The 20,215-nt window shown below is 39.8% G+C and overlaps 1 protein-coding gene across 1 annotated transcript in view; it reads right to left on the bottom strand.

The window, feature by feature from the left end:
- Window positions 1-4,347: 4,347 nt before the first annotated feature.
- Window positions 4,348-20,215, bottom strand: part of LOC140938403 (superkiller complex protein 2-like) — a 47,208-nt gene continuing 31,340 nt past the window's right edge. Inside the window, exons 16-29 of the mRNA XM_073387889.1 lie at window positions 18,457-18,697; window positions 17,374-17,586; window positions 16,747-16,821; window positions 16,309-16,344; window positions 15,597-15,827; window positions 14,407-14,682; window positions 13,253-13,472; window positions 11,676-11,907; window positions 10,223-10,433; window positions 9,702-9,812; window positions 8,245-8,421; window positions 7,243-7,284; window positions 6,220-6,400; window positions 4,348-5,042 (exon numbers count right to left, since the gene is read on the bottom strand). Coding sequence (XP_073243990.1) covers window positions 4,882-5,042; window positions 6,220-6,400; window positions 7,243-7,284; window positions 8,245-8,421; window positions 9,702-9,812; window positions 10,223-10,433; window positions 11,676-11,907; window positions 13,253-13,472; window positions 14,407-14,682; window positions 15,597-15,827; window positions 16,309-16,344; window positions 16,747-16,821; window positions 17,374-17,586; window positions 18,457-18,697 — 2,407 coding nt within the window. The 3' untranslated portion in view covers window positions 4,348-4,881. The remainder of the gene's footprint in view (window positions 5,043-6,219; window positions 6,401-7,242; window positions 7,285-8,244; window positions 8,422-9,701; window positions 9,813-10,222; window positions 10,434-11,675; window positions 11,908-13,252; window positions 13,473-14,406; window positions 14,683-15,596; window positions 15,828-16,308; window positions 16,345-16,746; window positions 16,822-17,373; window positions 17,587-18,456; window positions 18,698-20,215) is intronic.

Genomic DNA, 20,215 nt, shown 5'->3' on the forward strand with positions numbered 1-20,215 from the left:
GAAGTTTTTGAGGGTTATAAATATTTTGACTTATAAACCGGAAGAACACTAAAGCTATTACAACAAAGTACGTTTCTGACCTCATTAACTGCTCTTCGGATGAGCTTGATTATTTACTTTTTTCTGTCTGCTTTGACAGACAGGCGTGGGCTCTAAGCGGGCGTTGTATTCTCCTAAAACCCTCTTACCTTTTAACTATTATTCCACGAGTGCGCGTTGGATCTGAGTTGGCTATACCGTATTTACTCGAATAAGCGCCGCACAAGGAGAAGGAAGTTAACAAACGCCGCCCTCGAATAAGCGCCCCAGTTCCGGTGCGGTGCTTATTCGAGTATTGCCATAAGATGGTAAAAATACACTGTAATCGCTGTGTTAGATCTTGTAAACTTTCAGCAACAGTCAAGACGTTGACAGCGAGTGAAGAGTTTTTGAAAACCTGCTGAGAAGTATTGACAAGGCTGTCATGAAAGCCAAAACTTAGGTTAGCTTCAAGCCGGTAAGCCATGAAAAAATACTCATGAAGTAATTTAAATTGTACAATCAAAATGTTTTGTCTTTGTGGTATGAGCTTTTAAATCAGCGCCGCACCGGAGACACGAAAAACTGAATAAGCGCCGCAACGCTTATTCGAGCAAATACGGTAATCATCTCAATCCGACAAGCGCGAGTGGAATAATTGTTTTATTGAAAACGCCCACAAAATATCAAGAATTCTTCCCGACTTTATTTGTAAAAATAACCTCTGTTCAGGCTGTTTTAAATTTTGAGCAGACGTGTAGAGTTATCATATTTGGAGAGCATGGTATAACGGCTCATATACAATGATGGCTAAGCCAATCAGAGCTCTAGAATGGCATTATCCAATGATTCAGTTTTTTAACAATTAGAGATAACAACGCGCGCTTAGCAACCGCGCTTCAGGATTCGTAGAGAACGCACGGTTACCGAGACGTAACGAATGTCGATTGAGTTTTAACTAGAAGAGAGCGAAACAGCGCAACGGTCAGTAATACGCCGTAGTTCGGAGCCAAGCGAGACCACAAAGTACATGCAACAAACAAGCGTAATTAATTCAATCAAATGTAATCAGTGTAAATTATAAGCGACAGGAAGATTCATTACAAAAGTTGTTGCGCTTTAAGAAAAATACAGTACTTTGCTAGAAGACAAAACCTAAAATAAAATCTGTTCATGCTACATTTCTAAGTGATAACTGGCTTTTTATTTCTAGGAGGAAATAACACATAAACATGGCGCTATAGTGCCGGATCCGCTATAACCGGATAAGCATAATTACTTTGTCGTTTCGTCTTTACTCAAATCGAAAGCGTGCAGCTTCGTTTCTACTGGTTAATAAAGATAGTTCTTACTATAAAAGCAATGGCTAAAATTGAATGACAAAAAGCTAACATCCCGGCTGCTAAATGAATTTTCACAGTATTAATTATTTCAGTCAATTTTTGTTTTTCTTTGTTTCAAATTCATTAGCAACATTACCACAGGCTAACACAAAGGAAAAATCAAAATTTATAACTGAAATAAAAAAATTAACTGCAGCAAATATACCGTTTTTAGATTAAACAAAATAATACTAAAAACCTTTCTTCTCCGCCTTTAATCGTTCTATCATTTTGATTAAACTTTTTGATTAAACAGCTTTCATTGGATTCCTCTGTGAAAAACAATATCACTGTTATATACTTTAATCTGAGCAGAGTACGCCAACAGAATTATACCGTTTTTAGATTAAACAAAATAATACTAAATACTTTTCTTCTCCGCCTTTAATCGTTCTAGCATTTTGATTAAACTTTGTCAGTTTTCATTGGATTACTCCGTGAAAACCTGCGGACATTTTATACTTCTTTTATCACGGTTATATTTTAATCTGAGCAGAACGCCGAAGAGTAATTACTAAGGTGGAGTGGTATTCATTGGCTACAGAACATTTCACGGTAATCAAACCCTGAAAATTTTCTTAGAGACTACTTCTTTGCCATCAGTGGTTCTAAGAGACCAAACACGCCACATGCTATCAACCCTTGTCATCTTTTTCAATTTCATATTCAGTCTAAACAAACTTCGAAAAAAATTTTTTGTCGCTTTCATTATACAGTACCCTGGTCCTGTAACTCCAAAACATGGCAGAAAACCAGGCAAATCAGTCATGTTTTATTCCGGGGATCTCCGTGTCGTTCCAGATAAGATTCTTCTATTACGCCAACTGGTTTTCTCCTCTCACAATGTTACTAAGCATTTGGTGTTGTGTATCCAATGTGATAGTCATCATTGGTTTGTTGAGGAGTGGCATCAGGTCTCTTCGTCCAGGATTACTGATGGTTTGTAGCTTGGCCTTCAGTGATTTTCTGTGGGGGGCGACAGTTGCACCGATAAACGCTAGTTTCAGGATAAAAAATTTAATGAACAGTGATGTGTGCGAAGTTAGCTGGCAAACCTTCGAAATGGTACAAACGAATTTAGCAATACCTTTCACGATGTGCTTTCTTGGCACTATAGGAAACCTTACGGTCATGAGCATTGATCGATATCTTGCTGTCCGAAGTTGGCTTCGATATACCATGTTAGTAACAAGACGCAGCGCCGTTGTCAGTTGTTCTCTCGTGTGGGTGACATCAGTAACCATTGGATGTCTAAACCAGTTTAAAACTCTTCGTCACACAGTCTTTGATTTTATAATGTCAAGCGTCATCTTCCTTTTAGCTTTGGTCATCATCATTTTCCAGATCATAACACTTTGTTTATTCCGTCGTCATAACAACGCTGTAGCTCAGATAATGGAGGATGGAGATAATCAAGCAAATTCTGTCAGCGATCAAAACGCAGCAGCTGAGCGCGAACTAACGAAAACAACAACATACGTGGTAAGCCTTTTGGGATTAGTTTTCATCCCCATGATAAGTTTTATTACAGTGAGTGTTATTGTGCAAAAACAAGTTGCAAGGTTTTTGGATCCGTTTATAATTCCTCTGTTTACCATAAATTCAGCAGTTAACCCAATCTTGTATTACAGGGGAAATAAGAAAGTCAGAGAAGCAATTACTAGCCTTATAAAATGCAAGTGAGGCTCTAAAACAGCCAATCTTTTTCTTTTCAAACACAAAATAAAATATGAGATCCACACTTAGCAAGTTACTTTATTGTAGACAAAAGAAGGAGCATGACCGTTCAGTAAGCCACGTTCTGACCCGGCTAAGCTCGGCTGAAAACAAACTCCAGGAAAACCGCGCGACTAAGAACCTGGTTTTTTCCAAGATAGCCTAAAAAGGTTCTTATATAAATGGTAGTTAGCACAAGTTTAGGCTATTTAGGTTCTTAAATAGGTTCTATATTCTGATGGAAAAAATACAATATAGCTAAGAGTATTTATATTTCCTCATATAAAATCTGCACACCAAATTAAACGTTATATAAAAATGACTTCAACAGTGAATACTTATAATTCTTGCTCATATTAATATACTGTGTTTAATTTGTAATTGTATCAATAAAACTTTTATTTGATTTAAGCGTTGGCATTTTCATAACAGATGGAGTGAAAATAAGGCTCCCTATGTCTCCAAAGAGGATTCTGAATGTTGACTCACCTTATTAACGCAGCTCTTGCGCGCGCGCGCTGCAGAGCACCGTGGGTAAGACAATTTGGTTGTTCATAATTGTCCATGCATCCAAGAAATTTTGTTTCTAAGAAAATCGTCCGTAACTACGTCCATACATCTACCCTTCATGTAAGCCGGCGTGAATTTTCGCATTTCCCAGCACCCGCGCGTTTCGGCGATAAATCGCAAGGCCCCCGAACGTTTAGCAAAAAAAGAACAACAAAGCCGAGTCTTCCTTTCAAATAAATTTTAATGTCTACATTGATGCGGATATTTAAAAAGAGAAGAATCTAGAGCGTGGGAAGAAAACATGAAAATTTTATAGCGGCGGTGAGAAATGAGAAATGCTAGCGACCACCAAGGTCAAAATGAATGCAGTGGAAAAAAGCGAACAGGACTACATACGACATTTCCTCCATAAAACATGTAACTAGGAAGTTTCTGAAAGTATCACGTAAGATAAACAAAAATCAAAGCCAGGACTCGAGTCAAGACTCGAGCCAGGACTTCTAGCCCGGACTCGAGCCAGGACTCCAACTAGGACATTTCTAATTTATCTGTAAGCAAAAAAATAGAAAAATAAGAATAATTATTAACCAAATAAACAAAAGTCAAATAAAAGCAACAACAAGGACTCCTAACCTAATTCGTAACCTCCTAACCCTAACTCTAACCCTAACCTTACCCTAACCCTAGCCTACCCTAATCCTAACTTAACCCTAACCCTAACCCTAACTCTAACTTTACCCTAACCCTCACACTAACCTAATCCCAACCCTAACTCGAACTTTCCTTCTATGATTGCCATGAAAACCCTCCTCTTAATGGTCATGGGACTTGCAGGACGTGAAAATGGCGGGTATTGTGTCGATTGCATTATAAGATTGTTCTGGATACGCTATCGCTTTCTTTTTATTGGCTGTTACAAGGCTGCGTAGGAAACTGGGGTAAAATTTGTCTCCCAAAACACTCCCACAGTGCAATTCGACAAAACACCGACCCAGCTTCCCTCTCAATTTTAAAATGTATGATGGACGTTTTTGAGTTTTAAGGTGATGTTACACGAGACGATTTGCAACGACGATTTTTACTCCGCCGGAACACAGCGTTCCAGTGTTGGAACAATGTTGTAATTATTCGAAACAATGTAGCAACAATGTTGCAAAGCGGTGTTGCGCTAAAAATCGTGGTTGCGTGTAGCATCACCCTTTAGATTGAATTTCTGTAAAAGCAGCTAATAAATTGACTCGTAAATTTGATAATTTCACTGTGTGTACAGACTTGCTGCGAAAACAATGTCTCTTTTTATCATGGCCGATGCTTCCTCCATCTTTTCGCCAAGTTTTGGATCCCCAATGATACGAGCGGCGTTTCTGACATCACGACACGTCTCGTCCAATCGCTGAATACATCGAACAATAATCCCTGAAAAAGAGATTTAAAAATAGCTACAGGTACCCCCATACTTTTAATCGGCTGACTGTTGACTCGTTTTCTAAACGAGGTTTACCTATAGGCCAGGAATTATATTAAAGGGACAGTGTCCCGATTGTGCGCACGCGCGAGCGTCATCTTTATTCTTCTTCAAAAGACAATAGAACTGTTATATTGACTCGACAAGATTTCCTTCCGGACCACACCGCCGACGGAGATTTGTTGTTTACAATCTCAAGCAATATTTTAAACTTTCGAAGAAATTTTTCGTCTTATTTAAAATTTGGCTCGCGGCACGAGGACTCATCGCGATTTTGTCGCTAGCGGGGCCGCCTCGCGACCCGAAAATCTCCTTCCGCTCGCTTTAAAAACAGCTTTCCTAATGTGAAACTCCTGTCAGAGGTCAATTGTTCCAAGTCCAGTAATATTTGAATGATTTGCTCGCGTTCTAGTCTCAAACGTTTGAAGGATATACATAAAAATGTAATCGCAACGCGATGAATTATCGCAAAGGTTAGTCAAAAATTATATTATGATTTCATTGTACTAGTTTTTCTAAACATGTAGCGCCTGTTTGTTTGATTTTGTCGGCCGTAGGAAGGTTCCTTTAAAAAGTTTACTAACGCGTCGTTGCAAAACATTCTGCTTCACGAAGCTTAATTCCACAAGATCTCCTCAGTCACATTCATGTCTCAATGGTTTCTTTCTCACAGTCTCTATTATTGCTGTTTCATTTCTGCGTATTCCTTTCACAATTATCTAAGCTTGTATGGAAGCTGGTAGAAGAAATAAGCCTTCAATCGCCATAAGAGCGCTTCCCATCTTTTGGTCCTCCGACCAACGGCAATTAAGTAACGCCCAAAAAATCCCGATTTCGCCTAAATCGAAACTAATCGGGAACAATATATCATTGATCTGTAATCCTGAGAAGTTTTAGTGTAGTATCGAACTCGGTCAAGCGCAATGCAAACAGATTTTTCAAGGTTGTCTTACTCTCCTCGCATCTTTTGATTTCGCGACAAAGTTTGGTGCATGCGCAGTAACGGGATACTGTTCCTTTAAAGTGATGCATCCCATTTGATTTGTTTTTTGTTGTTTATTCAAAACTTTTCGGCACCTTAAAGCCCCTTAGCTACATTCTTGGGCGAAAAACTTTTCACTAACGCACCTTCTTGAACATCAGTCAAATTAGTTATTTCCGAGAAAGGCATTCCTCGCGCCCACTCAAACACAGCCTCGACCAGACCAAAGTGGTACTGCTCTTTAAACTCTTGTACTGATGTACTGAGACCGCATTCAGACTGCAGGTGAGCAATACGTTCCGCCATATCCAATATACACTGCTTACCCTAAAAATAAAAACCCAGTAAACAAATTATAAATAACTAATAATAAATAAAGAAATAATAATTTTTATCTCACAATGCGCGTTGTAATGATCAAACGTAATTACAAAAAAATATTAATATTAACCAAATGACAAGGAAAAAAGATTGCTGATAAATCCACATACAATCTTGCAATTAACACAAAATTACCAAACCTAAAATGTTAACAGTGCAAACGAAAATAAACCTAGAGTCGGAATTCAAATGGAGAGCTCATGGTATGTCAAAATAAGCAATGGGTTTAATAATCAAAACAACAACGTGCATGTGCAATACACTTCTTCGTACATGTCTTTTCCGTCAATGTTCGACTACGACGTGGACATTTTTATAGAGAATATAATCAAGTAAACGAAGAAATTTTGTTTCTCTTTCTTTACTTGAATATGGTTCTTAGGAATTCAACTCCAGGAGAGATCGCCTACATTTGACAAAGTAAATGAGATGAAATAATCGCCATCAAGATTAAAGGAACACGAAGTGAAGTTTTTGCCGCTGCCGCCGCCGCCACCACCGAATGGAATGGCAGTGGACTGCAGGATTTTCGAAAAACGGGCACCAGAGCGCTGTCCAGCGTCTTAGCAGCTGCATGGGCCCTGTTCTGAACTTTTCAATATCCAGAGGGTTCAGACAACTATCAAAAGAACGTTTCATATCTATCTGTCGAACAAATTATCAAACAATTTAAATTACCAATTGCTTCTCTCATCCTTTACATTACATACGAGTTTACCCGAATTCGATCAGAAGAATAAAAATCGCACAAATTCGTACGTTTGTAATTCTATGTAATTACACAATACCTCTTCGAGTGTTTTCGTCAAGTTCGGTTCACTGCATCGGCGCTGAAAAGAAAAAAAAAACGGAACTGTAGTTTCAGCGGAGCAAGCTCTTGACTCTTAAGCTATGTTCCACTATTCCGGAGAGCTTTTGTGCCGGCACCAAAACCGTACTGGATAGCGCCAAGATATATAGCACTTATGTTCACACATAAGAACGGGGATTTTTGGCGCGATTTTTGTAACGGAGCGAAGCTGCGCCTGGCCGATCCCTAAAGTGGAGGTAGTCACATATAGGATATGTGTTCATAATGAAACGGATAGCTTTTGGTGTCGGCATCCGGTATAGTCTGATCATATAGCTTTAGAAGTATGCTTCGAAGATAGCTAAGGAATTGGTTGGTCGCAAACGTGACCGTAGCCATAAGCGTATCGTACGAATCTGAAATCCAAATCTGGACGGAAGAAATTTTCACTGCTTTTTGAGGAAATGAACACACAGGATTTCGGAAAAAGAATTAAACCAATAAGTCCTTCCGGATTCCAGACACTGGCTTACCATACCAATCGCGCGTGGATGATGGCGGCCAGAAACGTCTTGGTCTCCGTGATTTGGCTAAGTTTTTGCTTGACAGACGTTTGATTTGGCTCCACATTCAGGCTGAACCATTTGGTGACTGGTAGGACTGCTACTGGTACGAGCTTATTTCATGAATGGTTTAGTATCAACCATTTAGGAAAACCAAATCTATTTTATCGATGTATTAATTAACACTAGAAACACGCTTGAACTAAGCAAGCTTTGCTACGAGACCAAGAGAGAATAGTGAAGAGATGTCCCATGATTCCCTCTCGTTGCTACCCGACTGTTTGTTCTATGGCACCTATCACGACACAAAAGACCACCTCTACAAAACCTAGGTGTTAACAAGTCCCATAAACCACCAAACATGGGGGGGTAGGGGGAGGGACGAGCGAGGTTTGCTTTTCCATTTATTCTGGCCAAGACTGTCACATGATTAGTACCTGCTGAAACACGAAACAAGAGAGTAAAGCAACAATCTCTGTAGGATGAAGATCGGTGAAGACATTTTCAAACACTAGTTCTGTAATGATTAGTTCATGGTTACTAATCTCACAAGCCACTCTTCCTTTAAGCTGTACCGCGTTATTAGCGTCAACGTAGCGCAGTCTTTGAAGCACCTGGAAAAGAAAAGGAAGTTCGGTGAACGACAATTTTTTTTTGTTTTAGTCGGGTCTCAGAATATTAACCCTGTTAACATTGTAACAAAATGATTTAGGCCCTACCCTAGATGCCAGCGAGACACGAAGCGCCGAGAGAGAGGAAGAGAAAAAAAACGTCTCGGGAGCTTTACCGAGCCATGCACACAGTTATTTTACCCTAGGTTTTTTCGAGAACGGACTTTCGGAGCCAGGGTATTTAGGGCCACGATAGGCTAGCTATTTGTTGTCGTAAACGATGACTAAAAATGTACAATTTGTTATTAGCCCTAAATAGAGCTAGGCCAAAATTATCGGTAACTTTAATTTAGTGTGTACATCGAAAACTTCTATGACTGCTGGTGTTTAATCACTTCTACTTATCAGTTGTCCAGTGGCAGATTACTCCTGTATTTTTTCTTGAGGATTAATTTTAAAACTTTTACACTAAGCAGCTGCCACCGAATAACTTTTAAGTATCGAACAACAAAAGTGTCAACAACTAGTAACTCCCTAGTCTAAAGGCGATTATAAATGGTCAACATAATTAAGTTCGAGATCTCGTTCGAGTTCATTCGCATCTTTGGCCCTGTAAGGCCTGGGCCAAACGTCGAATTTTTTTCGTAAGACGAACCAAGCAAATTTGGGTAGACCTAAATTAAGTTAAGATCGTCTGTTGGATCAGACGTCGAAATAAGGACGCGTCGAACCAACCAACTGAATCAGCACAAAAAGCAATTTTAATAAATTTTCTCCCGAACGAGGCTAAATGCACATTATTATACAAATTTTTAATTTACTAGTTTAGTTCGTCGCATGTGAAGGTCGACGTTTGTCCCAGAGACTATCTTCAGACGTCCTATCCGTCTGAAGCAGACGGATAGAACATGTTGGACGATCTAAACTCATTCAGACGAATTTAACTGAGCCAGACGTCGCACTTTTCATGAACATAACTCACTAAGTTTGGTTCGTCTCATGAAAAGTTCGACGTTTGGCCTAGGCCTCAGTCCCTCACGATCTTGTTATTATCCATTACAGAGGCTCATAATAGTTTTTCGGGATCCGGGATTTCCTTTATTTGCAGCTCGGGATTTGATATTTTAAAGCAAAATCGGGGCGAGATTCGGTATTGAAAGTATGCGCGGGAGATGGATACCAAAAATAACTACTGCACGACATTTTAGATCGGGATTACGGAATTGAAGAAATCTATTGGGAAGTGTAATTATACGGCACTTCTTGCCATAACCTCAGTCTACCTGAATTCTTTGCTGCAGCTCTTCTCTGTGTTGAAGACTTTCATCTGACAACAGATATCTCAGTGTAGTCACGTATTCAATCAGTTTCACCTGATTCGCCACAGATTTAAACTACAAGAAGAAACAAAGCGTCCGTGAGAAACAGAGTCATCAAAATGATGTTCAGGTATAAACATTTAAATTTTTCCAATGCTTCTGTGGTTTCAAATTTTTTTAAACTCTTCATAAACACACGAACAATCGACCAAGTGACTATAATACGCCACTTCTCAACGGCATCCTTTTACTACAAGTACCACGATTCATTTCGTTTTTCCTTTCTGATTAAACAAGGTTTACTGAAACAAAAACAGTTCGGCTATGTTGGTTGACAAAACCTACAATTTTTTTCCTCAGAATAGAAACGTTTTTGTTCTTGTAAACCAAAGTGGTCGCTGTTGCGTTAGCTGCAATTTTGTAGAAGAACAAATCAAAAAACCCGGTCAACTTTAGATCTGCTCGAAAAGCAGCAACTCACTTACGTGCTCAGCAAACGTAGGACAATTCAAGCACTTGTAATTTATTATTTGTTCCTCAAGACTCTGTTTACGCGCTATCGTCGTCACCATATCAATGTCCCGGATGTTAAAATCTTTGATAGGATCCATAGTACCCAGGCCCTCAGGATTAGCCTCGGACAGTCTGAGTAGTTCTTGTTCAGCGCTCAAAGTGGTCCTTCCGGGTGGATCATCCCTTTATAAAAATAGTTTATAAGAAGAAATAAATACAAAGAAGAACATCGCAGTTCAAGAAGCAACTTATGCAGTTGCGAAAAGAAAGCCTGAAAAAAATCAGGCTGGGCGGAATTCGAACCCTGGCCTCTGCGATACCGGTGCAGCGCTCTAATTAATTGGCTTCCCTTGAAAATTAGACGTGGCAGGTGTTCTATGAACTAATATTCAAACGCATCAAAGCGTCCCACCAACACTTTATAAAGAAGATCACTTTTATGGTGGTGCGGGCACTCTCAATCAATCAATCAATCAATCAACCAATCAGTCCGAGCTAACAGCTCATGTATAAACGCATGACAATATTGATATTAAAGATGAAACAACAACAACATGATATTAATTTGAGGAGGACTCGGAAAAAAAATCCGAGTCCCAGATGGGATTTGAACCCACGACCCTCCGTGATCTAGTCGGATGCTCTAACCACTTGAGCTACTGGAGACTCTATGGTGAGCAAGGGCCAATTTATGGGTCTCGACTGGAACCGCATCACGCGGCTACACAGCCAAGTAATGATAGGCACACAAGAAGTGAAGAACTCACTAACAGCATCGCACTGTCACCTTAAAGCATATCAAAGATGCGGCCAACCAACCTCCAAAGTGAGTATATTAAAGATGAAACAACAACAACATGATATTAATTTGAGGAGGACTCGGAAAAAAAATCCGATAAATGATAATTTTAAAAAAAGAAAAAAGATTACAAATGTAAAAAACAATTTAATACCTCATTACATGAAATTTTGGCGAAACGTTAATTTAGCGATTTTTCGTAAATTTTAATTTGGTACAAAAGTTACTTAATTTTCGCGATTTCATGTACGGAAACTTTGGCAAAGTAAGGCATTCAAAATTTTTACATGAAAAGAGAACATTTATGTGAGAAAAATAATCCTAAACGTCAATAGCTTCATTCAAATCAAAACCATACAACGTTCTGGAACTTAATTGTGAACGAACAAAAGATTTAAATATAGCGACACTTAATTTTGCTTCATTTTCATTAAGCGATTTTTCAAATTCGCTTAACTAAAGAGTCGCCAAAATTTCATGCAATAAGGTATATCAGGAAATGTAAAAAAAGATTATATATACGTACATATAAGAAGTACTCAAGTAACACCCTCCAGCATCCTACCTTGATACACCCTCGTACAAAAATATTAACATTATTAGTTTATGATAAAGATGTTTGTTACCTAAATCTTGGCAGCATTCTCTTTTTGTGATCATCAATGATCTTGTTGGTATCCACTTTCATTTGACGAACCGAAATAGAACTAATTTCATTCCCATTCACTTGTATAACGCTATGAGAACATCGGCCCTCGGGTAAAAATAACCTTCTTTTAATGAACGGCTGCACGTCTTTATCAACGTCCCCTTCAACTGCATCAGGTATTTTGGAATTTGCTTTCATGTCGTTGTTAACTGTTAATGAAAGTTGCAATATGAATTATGCTTTTTTCCAAGAAACATTCCACACAAGGTACCGTTAACTGCCTCTTGAAAGCCTTTGGCTTATACATCTTCGTAAGGGGGTTTAGAAGGGTTTATAATCGGAGAGGGTTATATCCGAGGGGGTTTATAACCGAAGTTGAAAAAGCGCTTCGGAACAAGCTATCGGCAGTAATGATCAAACTAAGTTTTGCATTTACTGTTTTACTTTAGCTTCAAAACTTCATAATAAATCGAATTCATTTAAATACAAGCTAGAGAGGGAGGGGGGGCTTACATCCTGGGGGACTTATGATTGGGAGTATTTTTTGTTTACATGGAGATGGGTCTATAACTGGGGGGGGGGGGGGGGGCAAGCTTGTAAGCGGCAGTTTGCGGTATGTTACCAATGTCAATGACTAAGATTTTGTAAATGACATACGTACAATTTTTTTTCGTAAATACTATACAATCCCTATGGTTGTAATTTGCCACCGTCTGACCGCCGTTAGTAGGGACCTTAAGATCTGAGGACGGCGACGACAGCGCCACGTCGCTGAAAAAGTGAATTCGCGTTCTTTCAATCTTCATCGCGATTACTCCAGGTCACTAACTTTGTCAAATGTAGGTGAACCCTCCAGATTTTAGAGAAAAGAAATAAGATTATTCCTTCATCCTCCGTTTCGGTCCATTTCGGTTTGGTCCGACCGGAATATTTGAAAGTGGTTCACTTTGTCGGTTTCTAACGGTCGGGCCGAAATGACCCTTTCCATTTGACAAAACTGTTGTCCCTAATACTTCTCTTCTGTATCCTGCTTACACGTAGACAACTGAAACGCGCAGGTCCGGTTTGGGTCTGCGCAACCGTTCCACTGATTACGTGGAATTTCCGAAATTTCATACCGAAATTTTTTTTGAATGGAAAGCGCCCCATGATAACACAGCCTTCTTAAACCACATCAAGAGAGAGGAGAAGTCGTTACGTCACGTTGCCATTGTAGAAAAATGTCTGGATCTCAACAAACCGTGGTCCTGCAAATACGGCAGAAAAAAAATCGACATGTAAGACTTTCCTGTGTATGATTACACTCAGGACCAAAACGGCAACCCATAATTTGGCTCCCATCGTTCGACAATGCGTATGGCCGTCTCTATCAAGAAAGGTGGTTGAGATCCAGAATTTTTGCTACCATGGTAACGTGACGTCACACTTCTCCTGATAAAGAAATCAGATGATCCTCTATTAGAACGATAAAAAAAGGGGTTATCTTTGGTCCCTCGTAGATTTCCTTTACATATGGGCGCCCTAATATTAGTTATACAACAATAAATTCAAAACCTGGTTTATTTTCTGCTGCATCGCATATTACCAGAACTTGGAACTTTCTTTCTTTAGGACTGGACACTGGTTGAGACTGTATGGTTGAGTAGCCTTGGGTCGAGACATTTTGCGCCTGCAATATCACAGCTAGTGCGTTCTTATGTACAGCGGTGTTTATAGTGATAACACGCCCAGGAGAGAGTGCCCGCTGACCATGTGATGACGACAGAATCGCTGCCTGCAGAAGTAATGTTGCTTATTAACAGGAATGACGAATCTCCACAAATCTTCCATACAGTTTGTTATCTCTCGAGCCTAAACCTCGTTTCCTTATAATTAACAATTATTCAGCTACTGCATTTCCTATGCCCCGCATACATTCCTTTCTCTATAAAGTAAAGAATCGTTGCAAAATTATTACACAGATTCCATCTCGTCGTGTATTTACAAAAACCCTTTTAAAAAGGTATTTTAAAATGATTTCTACAAACAGCCTCGTTCATATGTTGGCCATTTTAGGGCCTGAGCAGTACTCCTGACCATTGGTGAATTTGGATCTGAATCTCAATGCAAAACCTATTGTTTTATTCCCCTCAGCCTCGATGCTAAGTATGAATTAATAATAGATAATTCGAAACTGGCCTATTGCTCCACGACGTAAACCGTACACCGTTGACGACAAGGCGGTCATCTTAGTTGAGAAGAGCAAAAGTGTTTCCCTCTGCTTGGAATTCGAATTCTTCTTCATGGAAATTCTTTAAAAAATTGTATTGCTTTGACTTGAAAACATAGCCGACTTGACAGGTGTTTACAAGCTACCAATGGACGATAAAAGAAGGACTGGCACAAATTTGCTCGTAGCAAATATGTCGCAAAAAAGTAAAAACTGAAAAGTAAATCGTGGGGCAAAGATGGTAAATACCACCTTTGAATACCAAAACACTCCGGGGTAGCAAAAAGGCTCAGGCAAATGAGGCATTTACCAACTTTGCCCCAGATTTACTCCTCAGTTTTCACAATTTTGCGACACATTTGCCGAGGGCAAATTTGTGCAAATCCATTTTTTAGTCCTATGAATAATCTGAAATCTTACAGATAAAACGTAACGACCAATCACAGCGAGCGTAGTATTCAGTACAATGTAGCACTAACCGTTGCTACGGTGTCATTACCTGAACTTCTTTTGTTAACTCGGACAGTTCCCTACAAGCTTTGAAGTAACCCTTCAAGTCTTCAGAACAAAATGCACAGTCTAATTCTTTTATATTTTGTAGCTTTCTCTCCAGTTCTTCCACCTCGCGTTTTCTTTGTAGTGCGTCTTTCTGCATGTGAAACTCAGCGAAGCTTCTCTTCATCATGTCTTCCACTCTTAGCTCTTCCACTCGCAGTAGATTCAGTATCATAGAGTAGGTGAGACGGAATCTGGAGATCAACTGAGTTGGTTTACCCTGTTCAAAGACATAACGGAGAGATTAATAATAGCGTTAGGGGGAAGATATGTCAAAATTAAAAAGACAACCTTAAATTTCTATCGGTCCGCGAGCCAAGATCAAAGTTAAAAAAATCGAGACTGAGCCTTCTTATCGTTCTAGTACAAATCTACCAGCATCCTACTACCGCAAATATTGACAAATAATAATAATAAAAAGTTTCCAGTGATTTCTATAAGCAAAATACTGGCTAAAAACCCGCCTTTCTCTACTTGAAAATCAACTTAGCAATCCGATCCGCTGGCAGGAATGTTATTACAAAGTGTTTGTGAAGGTAACATACGCTACGAGCATGGCGCTTTCTCTACGTGAAAAAAGACTCTGTCGCGGCTGCTTGTAAAGACAGCTTTTAACAGCTGTTTTCCCCATAACCCTTAAATCCCCAATATCCACGTACAAATTCTCCAGACTGATGTCAATAGATTTTCTTAAAGAATTAGTTAAGAGAATTTGATAAAAGATAAAATAGAGCATTTTCCCTTTGATGATCATTTAATTAATTCTCCTAACCTTTTCTCTTGAAGAAATATGGATACTGTTAGGAGAGAATTGATGTTGGTCACTCCTGGGACTTAAAAGGTTAACAGAGCACTTCTTTTCATTCACGTGGCCAGCAGCTGTGCAAATTTCTTGGAACACGAGAAAGTTTTTCGTAGGAACAAGTTTCACCTCCCACATGACTGTTTTGGGAAACCAACATGGCCACCGTTCTATTGATCAGGGACACTAACAAGGGGGGCATGACGTCATGTGAAAACGCCCTATATAATGTCTACTGGCCACTTAAAAGGTTGTCAGGTAAATGAAGACTGGTATAATTTTTGAGAGCTGAAAGACTGAAAACGAGTTACTTGGTCCAAACGTTAGCCTACCAACATCATCTTATGAAGGTCAGCCATAAGAGGAACGCTTCCTTTGCACAGTAGAATCACAGTTCCCGTAGGATCCAGTCCTCTCCGTCCGGCGCGACCTGCCATCTGAATATACTCGCCAGGTAACAAATCTCTAAAGCTACTTCCGTCGTGTTTCCTTATTGAATCAAATACCACCGTCCTTGCTGGCATGTTAACCCCCATGGCGAACGTTTCCGTGGCGAAGAGTATCTGCAAACAGAAACACATGTTTTATTTCTTTTAACATTTCAACCGTCGCAGAGTAAATTCAGCGGGTACATTGCTGGCGTTCCTGATGAGCGATATGTCGGGCGTTCCATCCCTGGATACTGTTCCTTCTCTGCAAACGGCTCGACCTTCGAGGAGCTCGGGTTGCCACGTAAAAACGATGGTTTTTTTAGGAGATGGTTTTTTAACGCGTCTACAACGTTCCCCCCGCCGGGGGGGGGGGGGGGGCGGGTTTGCGGTGGACCAGTAAAAGACAGAGAGGTCAAAAGCCGGTATACCGTGGTGATCAGCAACGGAGAGGTTTCTTTCTCACCAAATACCAAACAGGCTGCTAATTGGTACTTTCGTTTACTATACCTTTCAAAAAAGCCCTAATATAAAATATGCTAAAAGAGACTTGGTTGGGTCAACACCAAAAAAATCGGTTTTATCATAATGATATTTTGCTGCAATGGAAACCCACCTTCACTAGTCCTCGACCAAAAAGCATTTCTACCATCTGCAAAAAAAGGATATCAAATAAAATGTGAAAAACAGAGATTATTTCAACCTCTATTAAGAATCCAAGTCCGGGCTAAAACGTCTCACGTTTTCTAAAAACGATCACTCATGCTAAAATAAATTCAATATTGTTACAAGGAGAAGAGGTGAAGGCAAGCTAATCTCATCCTCATCACTGGCGGCATAAAGTCCGTGCGAGGGGTAGGATGCTAGTGTGCGTCGTTCCTTGAAGAGGATTCACTTCATTTACTCCTTAAAACCACCACAATACGGTATGAATACCTACCCCTTCACTTTCCACCCAAAACGGTGCCTTGCAGGATGGTTTGCAAGTCAAAACAAAAATGAAAGCACTAGGCTCTGTAACTGAATTTCGAGCGCTTACGCTGGAGGAGTTTACCTCTTTAATGATTGGCAACACCCCACTGTGGTGAACACCGATTCCGCGCTTTAGTAGCTCCTGTATCCTAGCAACCTGAAATATAACACAAAGAGAGGCTTAATTGACGTAATAATGACTGAATAGTCACCCGCACGCTTTTTATTTTAACAATAGATCCTTTCACGGTTTTTTCAACTTTTCACATGGACCAACTTTGAGGAGCCATATCTCGGTTAGTTTTGAACAAATCACTTTCAAACTTGGCTGTTTTACTCATTTTCAGGCGTTGTTTCCAATGATGTCGACGGATTTTCCGTAACTTGTCCATATCAAAAGTTGAAAAAAACCGTGTAAGGGTCACAAGAATCCCCTGAACACTGAGGCTGAAATTGATTCAGATTTTATATGAAGAAACTAAGAGCTAAAAGCCAAAGCAGGTCTTCACTCTTCACTCCTTTTTTCCGTTTTTCTTTGTATCGAGTTATAAATACATGGTAAAAACATGACTTTCTACCGACTTAAACCGTTTTGTGTTTCAGTGTGCTAGTTAAGTCTCAAACAACATTAAACATTTTCAGAGCTCAAGTACATCAAGTTTCGTTTTAGATTTGGGCCATAAAATAGGAAATTCATGCATAAACTTACTTGCGGAAGATTTCGGTCAGGGCCCTTCAGTCTCGCCACGGATTTCTGAATAAATACATGGATTAAACTTTTCTCTGAAGAGGTAGTGAGGTCCAAGCTGCTCAGCTGATCAGCGTTGTCATCGCATCTCTTTCTTGAAAACGTGAAGGCAACTACGGGGAGTTTCTCTTTCTTACGCAACATTTCAATCAAGGACAGCCAAATATTACGATCCTTGGAACAAACGGAGAAAGATATGTAAATATGCCCAAATCCTTTGAAGGAGAAAACTATGTGTTATACACCACACAGGGCTGGTCGGTAACGGACACTGTGGCGTAATTACAATTGCCCAAAATGCAGTTGCAACATAAACTTTACTATAAGCAGTGACTCATTTGTCCTTGGTTATCAGTGAGTAAAGCGCGCTCAAGAAAAACAAGAGCGGACCATTAGCATTCTTGTTGAAACTAGGTAAACATATACTAAGAAAAATCATTTTTAGTCAGAGAGAGCAACCAACAAGTCCCTTTATTTTCTGTAGGTTTGTTTACTTCACTGTTTATTTTTCCAATTTTTTGCCTCGATTTGAGACTCAATAAATACTAGTAGTGTATATTTTTGACAGAGCACTGCGTCCATGCAATGTTACACAACATTCAGAACTAACGTTCAAATTTTTCTTTGGAACTGGTTTGAAGTGCTTCAAGCAAAGTTGGTTTTTCGTTTTCTTTCTCTTTGTATAACATTCATTACCACAATTACCACAACTAAAACTTGCTTCTGTCAAAAGAAAGAATAGGGACTTTAAGATCCAACGACGCGACGGCAACGAGAACGTCTAAAAAATAAAAGTTTTAACAAACAAACGTTTTTGCACGGCTACGACGTGAAAATGCCTAATTTTGCGTTTTATGGAGAACGTAAACAAGCAATGACGGATATTTATTTCTCTTCCTGAACTTGAATATGGTCACTTGAAATTCGATGGGTAGGAATAATTTTGCTTAAGACTGAAAGAACGCAAATTCACTTTTAAAGCGACGTTTTCGTTGCCGTCGCGTCTATGGATCTTAAAGACCATTATGTGAAGTTGCAGCAGACCTCTTTGATATTGGTATATTGGTTGGACTTTGAGCCATACGCGTCCTTCCCTTTACCTTCCCGCTCTTTTTTTGCCGCCACAGCTGCTTCGTAACCGCGCGTCAGGAATTTACTGTTGGCATCCACGATCATAAACAGCTCATTGCTCGTTTTATTGCTGTTGCCCGTGTACAAGAAGTGCTGCAGGGGGACTGGGCGCTTCGGCGTGCTGATGACGTAGATCTTCTTTCGCTTTGTGCGGCTAAGTAGTTAAAAAAGATAAGGTGTCATTCAGTGCTGTGAAAGCCATTATTGCTTAGCTATGTGGCGCGGCATTTGTTTAAGATATTAAAAAACCTAAAATCGGCGTCTAAAATTAGTTACAACACTTCTTGTAAAGTGCCTCAAGAGCCATAATATGACAGAGAGGGGCCGGGTCTCCCAGTCGGGGCTTCGGGATATCTTAATTTCTTAAAAGTTATTTTTAGAACTATGCGGACCATGCGGAAACAGTTTCCGGTAAACTGTAGTTTACGCTCAATGAACTAATTAGCCTGCGCGCAGACGAAATTAAACTCTGGTTAACTCCGTCTGCGAAACAGCGCCGAAATCCTTGTTCTGGACTTCCAGCTGTGTACCCAGATTTGAGTACGCGCCACGATTGGCCAGTTAAAAAAGGCCTTTGTTTTGTTTGTCCTGATCGCCAATCAGGTTGAAGGGGAATTCGAAACGCACTTCCGGTAATTCGTTGAGTCCGTTGGGGGTCCAGAACAAGGATCTCTGCGCTGCTTCGCAGACGGTACTAATCAGAGTTTAGTTATCGTCTGCACGCAGGCTATGAACTAATGTGTGGTCATTGAACTACTGGTGTGGTTATTGATCTGTTGTGTACTTATTAAACTGCTGTGTGGTTATTGAACTAACATTGCAATGTTTGAAAATTCTGTAAAGATCAAACCTATTGTTTACCGATTTCCACGCATGATTTGTCCGGTACTAAAACCATATTTTTGTTGCTGGTTGGCACATGGTTAAGTTTTTCTCGAGACTTTCTAGACCAGAAATTCACACAGTTGTTGCCTTTCTCTGCGATTTGGCATCGTCGTGAAATGTAAACTGCTTTCCAGCTTTGTACTTTATTACTTCTAAGGTTATGGGAGTAATAAAATGTGGAAACCAACGCTTTTGATACTATTGTTCTGTTTTTTAGCCTTTCTAAAATCATTGTTTGCAGATCAATAGCCGGTTTTGTTTATGGCTCGTGGTCCGGATGCCTTTTTCTATGGGTTTACCGGTATAATAAACCATAGGTTTTTGACCAATCAGATCACGCGTACTATCTCAGTTATTTTATAAAAAAATTATTACCCAATATACATGGACCATCTTCTTGACCTCTAAATGTATGTCTTAGTGCGGAAAAAGCAAGATTTACTCAGTAAAAGTTTAGAATGCTCCACGCGCGGCATAGTGACCGACGCGCGACAAAGAAAACCCCTGTTGTTCAAGCAAACTCTAAGGTCACGTTTCGCATTATCACGGGTTTATAAGTCATGTTTATTTCAAACAATTAAGAGAGTCTTTCTAGACTGCTTTCAGCCCGCCGTTTTTTGCATAGACCATTTTCATGACCGCTAAATGTAAGTCTCTGTGCGGCGGAAAAAACACAATTTTAAAACGCTCCACGTGTGGCGTAGTGACCAACGCGCGACAAAGAAAGGAAGGAAAACCCCTGTTGTTCAAGCAAACTCTAAGGTCACGTCTCACAATATTACGAGTT

Source organism: Porites lutea, chromosome 5 (assembly GCF_958299795.1).
Source record: "Porites lutea chromosome 5, jaPorLute2.1, whole genome shotgun sequence".
Taxonomy (NCBI): Eukaryota; Metazoa; Cnidaria; class Anthozoa; order Scleractinia; family Poritidae; genus Porites; species Porites lutea.